The sequence below is a fragment of the Stegostoma tigrinum genome, chromosome 17 (assembly GCF_030684315.1).
Source record: "Stegostoma tigrinum isolate sSteTig4 chromosome 17, sSteTig4.hap1, whole genome shotgun sequence".
Classification (NCBI taxonomy): Eukaryota; Metazoa; Chordata; class Chondrichthyes; order Orectolobiformes; family Stegostomatidae; genus Stegostoma; species Stegostoma tigrinum.
In genome coordinates this window covers 1,952,908-1,965,045 of record NC_081370.1, presented here as the reverse complement: position 1 = coordinate 1,965,045, position 12,138 = coordinate 1,952,908, and the positions used below count along the sequence as shown (strand labels likewise).

General features: G+C 39.4%; 1 protein-coding gene across 5 annotated transcripts in view; it reads left to right on the top strand.

The window, feature by feature from the left end:
- The window catches only part of LOC125459423 (activating molecule in BECN1-regulated autophagy protein 1-like), a 331,981-nt gene that overhangs the window by 202,004 nt on the left and 117,839 nt on the right, over positions 1-12,138 (top strand). For all 5 annotated transcript variants that reach the window (XM_048545862.2, XM_048545859.2, XM_048545863.2 and 2 more), the window contains one exon: positions 8,095-8,283. In XM_048545862.2, the coding sequence (XP_048401819.1) occupies positions 8,095-8,283 (189 nt within the window). The remainder of the gene's footprint in view (positions 1-8,094; positions 8,284-12,138) is intronic.

Sequence of the window (12,138 nt, the reverse complement as noted above, 5' to 3'; positions counted from 1 at the left end):
TATCTTGGTGAAAGAGGCCAAGAGGTGTCTCAGTTCGGAATAGTTGCATCAGGAGATGTATTGCAAAGAACATATAGGTTTCAAAGAATACATGAGTACTGGCAAGCTAATAATTGTGAACTTAGTTTTATTTTCATCTGCTTTACTCGGTCAGGCTAGTTTATCTAGTGATTGCTGTTGAATGCAGACATTGTATTTGGAAACTGGCATTCCTCTGAGGCCAGTGTTAAAGCTGCTCGAAATATAATGAGTTCATAAATGAAATGCTGTGCTGTCTGATAAATTAACTTTTCAACCGTGCCTTGTTGAGTCCTGCTTTGCAGCATTGTGCAGGATTGTTATTAAAAGCATATGACGTAGGTAATTGTTTGCAGATTAATACATTCCTTGTATTCCTATTTATTTAGCTTCATATATATAATGTGTGTTTCAGTGTGAATCTGCCATTTTACCATCATGCTATCAGAAATTGGGCTAAGAATATTAAATTTCATCTGTTTTGTGTACATTGATCACAGTTGTTGGAGAAATAGGATTAATTGAAATAATTTATATGATTAGCTTTAATTTAAATTCTAGTAGTGTGGTAAAAAGCAATAGCAATTGCTCAGATATAGACAAACAAACATTTACAGCTCTCCAGGGTATGTTTTCTAATATATATCCCACTAATATTACAGCTATATATTTTGTTTTTAATGGTTGTTAAGGTAATAAAATTCTCAATTTGCCACAAATGGTTGGTTGGGTCCACAGGAATTATTGCTTCTGTTTATCTTTGCTGCTTGTAGTATGGTTCACTGGCATAGCATGTAGAGGGAAAGGAAAGGCAGTTTTAATTATTCTCAAAGTCTTGCTTTCTTAAATTTTCTTTCTTTCTTGCCACCATTCTTTTGTTCATTTTATTAATGATGCTGACAATGCTATCCTGTAGCCCCCACCTAGTTGTATATGGAATTACAACTTCAATATGAACCTAACCCTGACTTTAATTGTTATAATGATTATGAACTTTTCATAAAAGCCTGATCTCCACTGATTGCATTAACTCTACCGTGTGTCCTGCAATGCAGCTGAGCTCTGCATACATTGTAGCTGAATGGGAACCAAGCTACCGTGGCTCAGTGGTTAGCACTGCAGCCTCACAGCACCAGGGACCCGGGTTCGATTCCAGCCTCAGGCAACTGTCTGTGTGGAGTTTGCACATTCTCCCCATGTCTGCGTGGGTTTCCTCCGGGTGCTCCAGTTTCCTCCCACAGCCCAAAGATGTGCGGGCTAGGTGGATTGGCCATGCTAAATTGCCCGTAGTGTTCAGGGGTGTGTGGGTTACAGGGGGATGGGTCTGGGTGGGATGCTTCAAGGGGCAGTGTGGACTTGTTGGGTCGAAGGGCCTGTTTCCACACTGTAGAGAATCTAATCTAATCTACCTCCAACCACTTTTCTAACTCGATTTTTATATGGAGTCCATTGCAGTAATCCATTATTTTGTTAAAAGAAAAATGTCCAGATATAGCAAACATTCTCTTGGGACAATTTTCTGCTTTTTGTCGTAGCTAAAAGGGTTTCTCAAATATTCATTTAAAACTTTGTTTCCAGATCAATATAGATTATTTTTTATTGTGCACACTGATCTGCGTTGAAGAAAAATGCCAACCCTTAATGCAAGTTGTGCTGACTGCCAATTGACAGCTTACTTTTATGGTAGGACCCAGAACACTGGTAGACCACTAATGAGTAATAAATTAACATCTATTTCGAAACTGAATTAAATACAGCTGTGCAATGCAAGATTAGCTGAAGAAAAAGTGTATTAACCCTTATACCCTAGGATTAGGATTTACCTTCTCAAGTTCCTTTTTGAGAAATTAATATTTATTTTTGAGGGGAAAATCAGAAAAATTATAAAATGCAAGACAATTTGCATATCTGTAAGTTGAGCAATCATTCTGATCAGCTGGAGCCTTTCAGAGATGATTCTGTGCTGTGTAAATTTCCAAACTAGTTATCCTCCAATGAGATCATGGAAATAATTCTTCTGTTTGATATGCAATGACCTTATTGACCCAGCTGTCAATATCAGCTGCTTTCTACACAAGCGAAGAAGCAAGCTAGTTGGTAACAACATGATTTGCTCTTGTACGAACAGCAGCAAAAATTTGGGAAAAGGCTATCTCGCTTCACTCTTGTCCAGATGAACTCAAGAAAAGAGACAGTTCCTTCCATGCAGTGCTGCACTGCACCTTGGTGGCAAAAGATTTAGATGTACCAAAGAACAGCTTTTGCCATTTTGAATGAACTTGTCAGGAGTGCCAACTGTTCAGATCGGCCTGGAGTCTACAAGAATTGAGTATCAGTTCCCATTGCTGTTTGCTACTCTGCAGAAAATCAAAAGTGACTATGAACAATTTTTTTTTGTCATTACTTTGAACATATTTTCTTTGCCAGATATACCAATATTGATAATGGAGAGGGATAAAGGCTGTTTGGCTTGCTGTCAAGTATCATCCAGTTGTATAATTTACTTTTTTGTAGGCAAAGGAAAGAAATGTATCAAGGATAAATGTATCAGCAGCCTAATGGCTGAAGTGTGGGGGCATATCATGTGATAAAACCTCTAGGAATATTTTTAATCACAGCCAAAATTAGGCATATCATGATATGTCACTGACTAAGTTTTATAAGTAAGCGTTTGCCTGCTGCCACTGACTATCATGGCAAGGGACTGATAGAACAAGTTGATGGTTATAATAAGCAGGGCATGGTGAAACAAAGATATAATCAGCTGATTCTCATACTGAAACAGTTGGATTCATTAAACCAAAAGATGACAGTGATCATTTGTCACTTTGTGATCAGGGTGTTGTTTAAGTCATCCTATTGAAAGGCATGTTGTTTTGTCAAGAATTGTATGCTCTGGAAGTTTTAGAACTTAGCTTTCCAGATGCTGCTTTGAGAATTAGGGAAGTATGCACCAGTTAGACAGCAGTCAATCTCCTCATCAGGCTGTCCACAAGTTGAAGATAGATGCTGAATCAGTTTTCTGGAACTATGGGTATGGTTGTGGTTCCTCAGTTTTCTGTGCGGTTCCAATTCAGTCGTAGATGACATGGATGTCCGTGATGCATGTGTTTTCAGAGGATTTGGTTATGTCCAGTTGTAAAGCTGAGAGAAACCAGCGAACGAGCCATTTTCTCAGCTTCTTATTTTGTAAAGTTCTAATGCAGAGATGTCAAAATGTAATTGTTGCATATAATATGTTATTAGTGAAAGTGATCCCTGCTAATTTGTGCATTTTCGGATTGCCGGTGCCAAGTCCTGTTTTATCATAAGAGTTTTATGCTTCTCAGATGTTAGAGCAGTCATGGAGTGTTTGTATGTTATCTTAAAGGTCAGACCTGTAAATATGTTTGGCAGAAGCTTTAAATCAGAATAAGGCAACTTAAAAGGTGTTTTCCAAATGAAGACATCCGGTACTTCATTTGGTTTCCAGGCAACTGTAGTCCTCTTGGTCTCCTTGCCATCAAACCAACAAAAGTGAAAGAAAGCTTTTTGCTGGTCCCCAGTGTCCACTAACTGGAATGATATTCAATACATCACAGATTGAAAAATTGTATCTTGTTCCTTTAATCCTTTTTGATCGTTACTGCATTTGTTACTGGAAAATTGGCCCTTGGATTTGCATATATTTATTGTATAATACATAAAATATTTTGAAAAGAAAATATGGATGATTTTGTACTTAGCTGTAAGGCAGTATTGTGAATGAGCTTTATTTAATCTTAGATTATTAGATTTGCTTTATGTTCAACTGTCAACGTGCACTAAAAAATTTCTTATTTGTACCCGAGTGTACTATGGACTATGTGACCAGGGAATTAACTGATAGTCAGAAACAAAATGCATCTCTTTAATTGAGTTATAATACATTCCAATTGTACACTCTAAATTGCAGTGAGGCCTGTAGAATAATTGATACAGTTTCGCCTGTTTTTCAAATTGACTGCAGCTGTTGAAAGGATGGATAGGGACCCATCCCATAATGCCACTGTGAATCCAGTTTGTGATAACATAACCATGCCCACGCACAGAGAAGTGTTGGTCTGGCACTTTCCTGCAGTGATTTGGCATATTGGAAACAAAGATTACCAGTGTGAACTGACACCCACTATGACGGCACCATTCAGATCACATCGTCACCCATTCCATTCTAATGTAAAATGCTAGAAATATGCAGCAGGTTTCTCCTGCAAAGAGAGAAGTAGCTAACAAAGAATTAAGACAGTGACTTTTCAAAGGACTGATCAACTTGAAGTTCGGGTTAAATGAGTTGTTGGGCGTGCCTTTTTGGAAATCCAAGTCACACTTATTAATTAATTCATGAAATGTGTGTATCCATGGCTAGGCCAGTATTTATTGCTCATCTTTTCTTGCCCTGATGAAGCTGGCGATGAGCTGCCACCTTGAAACCCATGTGCTGTAGGGATACCCACAGCGCTGTTAGGACCTGTGTTCCAGAATATCAATCCAGTGACAGTTCCAAGTCAGGCTGGTATGTGTCATGGAGGGGAACTTGGAACTGTTTGTTCCCATGTATCTCCAACCTTGCCCTTCAGACTCCAGACAATGGAGGGTTTGTCCTGATTTCCATTCACTTCAGTTTTGATAGGTCTTAACTAAATCTTTTGCTGATGATGATGTAGTCTACATCAAGCACCTTTTCTACAAGCCAAAAAGGTTTCTGTCCTTCCCATTCGATACTCTCTTTAGCGATACTTTTAAAAAATTTGTTCATCAGATGTGGGCATTGTTGGCTAGGCCAGCATTTATTGCCCATCCCTGGAGAAGATAGTGGTGAGTTGCCTTCTCAAACAGCTGCAGTCCTTGAAGTGTAGTTTTGTTAGGAAACGTTCCACAATTTGACTCCATGTTGGTGAGGGAGCGGCGATCTAGTTCCATGTCGACCTTCTGTGTGACTTCAAAAGGAATATATATCTGTTAGCCTCATTCGAAATGGTAAAGATCACAGGTTCGAAACATGCTGTTGTAAGGACCTGGAGGGAGTATACAGCATTGAATCATTCTGATAGTATACGTTGTTGTCACTGTGTATTGGAAGAAGTTTATGGAAGTTGTGAATATTGTCTAGCCTTTGCTGCCAATGGACATGGACTGCTTCTGGATCTGAGAAGTTGCAAGTGACGCTGAACATTGTACATCCTTGAGCAAACATCCCCACTTCATACCTCATGATGGAGGATGGTCATTGATAAAGCAAACGTGAAGATGTTTGAGACCAGTATTGTATACAGAGGAACTCCTGCGTGATATCCTAGGGCTGAAATGATTGACATCCAGCATCCACAGCTGTCTTTCTTTGTGTTAGGTATGACTCCAGTCAACGAAGAGCTGTTGATTCCAGTTTCGCTTGGGCTTTTTGATGTTATACTTGATTAAATGTTGCCTTGATATAAAGAACAGGCACTCGCTGCTTACTTTTGGAATTCAGCTCTTCTGTCTGTGTTTGGACTAAGATTGTAATGAGATTAGGAGCCAAGTGGCCACACTGGAACTCAAACTGAGCTTTAGTGATTGGGCTTATCCTTTGCAAGTACTGCTTGGCCAGACCATCAATGACCTCTGTGATTATTTTGACAATCAAGAGTGGACTGTTGAGGCAGTGATTGGTTGTGTTCGATTTGGCCTGCTTTTTGTAGACAGGATATAATTGTTGATTTGAAAAATGCCGAGGTATTGTAGCTGTATTGGAACAGGTGGACTCGGGACAAGGCTAGTTCTGGAGCATAAATCTTATGTATGATTGCTATGATATTGCTGGGCCTATTACCTCTGCAGTGTCCAGTGCCTTCGTCCATTTCTTAATAACACTTGGTGTAAATTGAATTAATTGAAGACTTTCTGCTCTTCTGAGTGAAGATGGATGCAAGTGCTTTAGCCTTGTCTTTTGTTTTAATAGCTGGTCTCTCCCATCATTGCGTGGGGATATTTGCGGAGCCTCCTCAGTCAGTGATTTGTTTAATTGCCCATCCACCATTCACTGCTGGATGTAGCAGCAATGCCGAATTTAAGTCTGATCTGTTGGTCTCGTAATTGCTTAGCCGTGCCTTTTGCGCACTGCTTCCCTTGTTTGGTATGTAAGTAGTCCTATGTTTTATCTTCACCAGGTTGACACCTCACTTCTAAATATACCTGGCACTGTTCCTCGCATGTCCTTCTGAACTCTGCATTGAACCAGAGTTAATCTTTTGATTCGATGGCAACAGTAGTATGAGCAGTGCCTGGCCATGAGGTTACAGATTGTAGTTGAATATTTGCTATTGCTGATGGCCTTCGTAGTTCAATGATATCCAGTTTTGGGTTCTTAAATCCGTTTGAAATCTATTCTATTCCGCATGGTGCTAATACTGTTGAAAGCAATGTGGAGATGGGACTTTGTCTCCACAAAGCTCATGTAACAAGCCCAAAAGTGTTAACAAGTTCAAATAGATTTTTCCTTCTTGTTAGTCCGTCACTACCTACCACAGTCCTAGTCTAGCAGCTATGGCTTTTAGGACTTGGCTAAGTCAGTGCAGTAGCACCACTGTTGATGGATGGTGAAGTCTCCAGTCGATTCTGTGTCCTTTCCATCCTCCGTGCATAATATGCAGTTTTTAATATGGAGCATTAGTGATTCATCAGCTTGAGACAGTGAGGGCTGGTGTACTTACTCGAAGGGTTCCTTGCCCACGTTTGACCTGTTGCCATGAGGTTACGAGTCACTTTCTTTTTCCTTCATTTTCTATCTTGCTTCAACACTTTTTATTTCCGGCAGTGTTTAATACCTTGCCCCGTCCTTATTTAAGCTAGGTCTCTGTTATAGGCACAGCAACATATTTTCGTATGGTTATCAGAATCTACAATCTAATTTAGCAGACTCCATGTGTTCAAATTTGTTCTCTTTCAAGCTGAGCCTATCTATTGCCTTAGTATTTCATTCTGTAGTCCTACCTGTCGCTCCCAATATCCTATATACTTTGATATTCCTCTCTAGTATTACCTCCTAGTTCTCACACCCTGCTAAGTTAGTTTAAACCCTTTCCAAAAACTCTTGCTAATGACCTTGTGTGGGAATCAGCCTTGGTTCAGTTAGGTACAATCGGTCCAGGACATAGCTTCCTCAGTACTAATCCCATTCTCCTAAGAATCTAAAGCCTTACACCATCTTTCCAACCATGCAGTCACCCTTTCTATCCCCTAATTTCTCTACTTATTGTGTTCATGGTAACAAGCCCCAGATGTGAATATTTTTGCTCACTTCATACTAGCTTGCCCCATTTTGACTGCAAGACTACATCTCTCTTTATATGAATGACATTGTTCCAGATGTAGACTGTGACCACTGGCAGTTACCCTTCTCACTTATAGCTTTGATCCTGGCATAGAGGAGGCAACATACCATCCTGAGCCTGTGACAGCAGGACCACCTGTCTGTACCCCTGTTACTTCTTAGTATTGCTGCACTGATGGTTGTCTTGCCCTCCTGAACAACTGAGCCACCTGTGGTGCTGTGAACTTTTCTGGCTGCAATTCCCAGATGAAGTATCACTTCATGCATTGTTCAGTTTTGATTACTGTTTGAAAAGTGGGATGCACTTGGGCAGCTTTTGCATGACCCATCTACTGCTTTTTGATTGTCTGGTGATCACCCATTCCAACTCCCAATGCATATTCTTAACAAGCAGGGAGATCACATCTATAAAGTGCTATCCTTAAAGCATTCAACCTTATAGATGCATTGCAATGATGTCAGGTGCAGCTTTTAGATATTTTGGAATAAAAAACGTGAAAGAAAGTGCTCCTGTTCAATTTTTGTATTTGTGACTTTTAAACTGTTAGCAAATGCAGAAGCTAATATGCTCCTAATCTTTGTTCTGAATTCAGTAGACTTCGTAAATTACATGGTTTTAAAGCTTCATAAAATTAATCTACATAGAACCTTTAAAAATATTAATCTTTTACATTTGCTGAGTTGAAATTATTTGACACAATGTTTTTGTCTTTTCATTGTGCATATGTCTTTGTTTTCCCAACCTTCAGCCTCCGTCAATGTCCTGGTCCAAAATTGCAAGATATACAATGATGCAAGCTGTGATATTTCAGCAGATGGGCAGCTTCTGGCTGCATTTATTCCGAGTAGTCAGCGTGGATTTCCAGATGAAGGCATCTTAGCAGTCTATTCCCTTGCCCCACACAACCTGGGAGAGATGTTGTATACTAAGCGATTTGGTAAGTGTATCACAAAGATGACAACTTCTTTTCCAGTCTTTGATATTTTTAAAATTCCAGAACCCATCATCTAGTCTCTTTCTGGTCCAGATTTCAAAGCATTTTTCTTAATGAAAACAACTTACCTATTTGGCACTGAGAATAACCACATTTATTACAATACTTTCTGAATTAAAGAAATACAACAATGGGATTTGGTGAAATGGGTAGTACAAAATTATGGTAATCCTCAGGCTGCAGAAACAATGGTGTGGCTGTGGTTACACAGCAATAATAATGAAGCAAAATCAGGGCTTTTCAAGGGGTTTACATCAGGTTTTCACGTTGATGTAAAAGACCATAAATAATCATGTATTTTGCCATTCATTGAGACAGTAGCAAAAACTTAGCTGACGAGTTGCAAAGAATCATTGATGGAAATTTCTGCCCCAAATCATTTTTGATGTGTTCATAAGGGTAGTTATTTATTGAGTTGATGAAGAAGTACATGAATGCATCTGGAGAGTGAGATTGAACCGCATGTTTATGCAGTCGTCAGGAGCACCACATGTATAAGCCATCCTTGAAGTCATCTTTGAAGCCATCCTGGAACACTGAGTCCAGGACAGCTTGAATGGCTATCGCATGCCAGTACATCGTGAGCCTTCTGATGTTGATAGGGAAAGCATCCAGGCAAAGAGCACCAGCACCTGACAGCTAACAAAGCACCCCACAGGACCTCAAAAAGGAAGCCTATACAGTTATCCTCCAAACTGATGAGAGCCCCAACTTTTAGTGTTGCACCTCCTTGTTGGTTACAGATATCACCAACCACAATCTGGCATCTGACCTCAGTGGTGAAGTCCCGGTTTAAACCTTCCGCATGAAATCTAGATGGCCCTTAATCACTTGAGAAAGATTCAGGAAACGTGTGGCCACCTGTTGCCAATAAAAAGAAACATGTGACAGTGGACATCCAAATTAGACTATCAACCACCTATTGAAATTTTATCCTGAGAAATCGATTACTGATCTCTGTGCCAGCTGAAACTGTTAAATGAATTGTTAACCCCATCATCAAGCTGGAACTGCTTTCCCAGCGATACAAGTAAAAGAAAGGTGGAGTTTCTCTGTGGGCTCTTCTGTACTTGCATTGTTTTTTCCATTCAGTGCCATCCTTTTGCCTTCACTGATTGATTGTAACAACTTTGATGAGCACACTTTACCGATTTTCATACATTTCCCATGGGTATGGACTTACTGAATAAAACAATCCTAAATTTGACACTGTAGTCATTCACTATAACTAGAAAATGGATGTTGAGATTAAAAATTTGTTTCATTTGTAAAAGAAATCAGGAATTCATTAGAGTAGAAAGAAACTGGACTTAAAATAATTTATTTTTTGCAAGTTCTTTGAAATTTTTTTCAGGCCTATGTTTTGATTTTTGGAAACTACTTTTTGCTTTTGGGGGACCCTTTTTCATTCTCACTTCATCTTTATGAGATGACACAATCTCGTAATATCTTCCGTATTTCTTTACTTAGGGTTAGTTTCATTAGAAAAATAAGATAGCACAAATATCAGAGATTACACGAATATATACAATTAAATCTTTAAATTTGAAATAAATAAAATGTTTTTACTTTATTATTATTGAATCTCCCATATTTTGGAATATAGTCAGTGTTTTCATCTTTTATCAAATTCTGATATTCCATGGCCAATTTCATTGACACATCTAAGATCCCACTTTGACCCCTTCTTGTGAGTTCACTGGGAGGAAGGTGCTGGTGCTGAAGCTGCATTATGTACGAGTTGTATTATCAGTGCCAATAAAATGGGAACATTTCTCACAGTTCCCCAAGCTTCCTTTCAACAAGATTGAAATACTAACTGCAATGCAGCGATGGATAACCTTCAGACCAGACATTATTCCAATGTAAACGCAGTTAGACTTGAGTCTTCAAATATGAATAACAATTCAGCTCTCAGGTTTATCAGTTCATCAGAGAAATTGATACTTGGAACTTCTTTTAAGTTCACAGAAACACGTCACAGAGAGACCTTTCAAACTGATCTTTAAAGTTTAAAGTTTCTTGTTACTTTTTCGTGAGAGTCTTTCTTACCTCAAGATTTTGAGGTCTTTTCCTGAAACTGACATATCAAAGTGCCTTGGAAAAACAGAAACCAACTCCAGAAGAACGTTGCTCAACAACTTTTCAATGCATAGGTCCCTTTTCTTTCAAGACATGTTTGTCCAACAATTAAAGCAGCAGATATTGATGTTTTAAAATGGTTCACATTACATAAGAGGAAGTCCTGGAACTCTTCGAAAACATGAAAATGGATCAATCTCTGGGACTTGATCAAGTGTAGTCCAGGACATTGTGGAAATTTAGCAGAGAGATTTGTGTCATCTATAACTAAGGTGATGTGCTGGAGGACTGGCGGGTGGCTAATGTGCCTTTATTTAAGAAAGGCTGTGAGGAGAAACCTGGGAAATATAGAGCTGTGACTTAGACATCAATGGTGGGTAAGTTGTTGGAGCAGCTTCTGAAAATAGGGTTTATACACATTTGGAAAGGCAAGGACTGATTACGGATAGTCAGGATAGCTTTACGCAAGGAAAATCATGTCTCACAAACTTGAATGAGTTTTTTGAGGAAATAACCAAAAGACTGATGAGGGCAGTAGTCAAGCCTTTAACAATGTTCTGCGTGGTAGACTAATTAGTAAAATCACATGGCATTCAGGGAGTGCTTGCCAGTTGGCTACAAAATCGGCTTGATGGGTGCAGACAGCGAGTAGTAATAGAGGGTTGTATTTCAGACTGGAGGCCTGTGATCGACGGCGTTCCACAGGGATTGGTGCTGGATCCACTATTGTCATTTATGTAATCAATTTGGATGAGAAATTTGGAGGTATGCTTAGTAAGTTTGCAGGTGATACCAAAATTGATGGTATAGTTGACAGTGAATAACGTTATTTAAAATTTCAGAGATCTTGATCAGTTGGGTCAATGGACTGATGAGTGGCAGATGGAGTTTAATTTGGATGAATGTGAAGTATTACGTTTTAAAAAGGTGGGACTTATACAATTAATGTTAGCGCCCTGGGTAATGTAGAACAGAGAGACCTAGGGGCTCGGGTACATAATATGTTTGAATTTGTGTCACATAGAGACAGGGCAGTTAAGAAAGCATTTAGCATGCTTGCCTCCAGTGCTCAGACCATTGAGTATAGGAATTGGGACATCATGTTGAGGTTGTACAGGACATGTTGATGCCTCTTCTGGAGGACTGTGTGCAGTTCTGGTCTCCCTGTTCTCGGAAGGAATTTGTTAAATTGGAGAGGATTCAGAAAACATTTACCAGGATATTGCCAGAAATAGAGGTTTGAGTTAGACTGGATAGGTTGAAACTTTTTTTCCACTGGAGCTGAAGAGGTTGAGGGGCCACCTTACAGAAGCTTATAAAATCATGGAAGACATTGAAAAGATGAACAGCAAAGGTCTTTTCCCTAGGGTAGGGGAGTTCAAAACCAAGGGGCATGTTGTGAAATTGAGAGGATAACGGTTTAAAAAGGACATGATGGGCAGCTTTTCATTTTAGACAGAGTTGTTTGTGTGTGGAAAGAACTGCCAGAGAAAGTGGTGTATGCAGGTACAGATACAACATTTGGATAAGTATGTAAATTAGAAAGGTTTGGAGGGAATATGGGCCAAACACAGGCAAGTGAGACTAGCTGGGTTGGGGACGTGGCCAACATGGACTAGTTGGACCAAAGGGCCTATTTATGTGCTATATGACTCTGTGACCTAATCTCCTAACTCCCCTAAAAGCATTGCTTATCTCCATTCCAACGTCACTTGA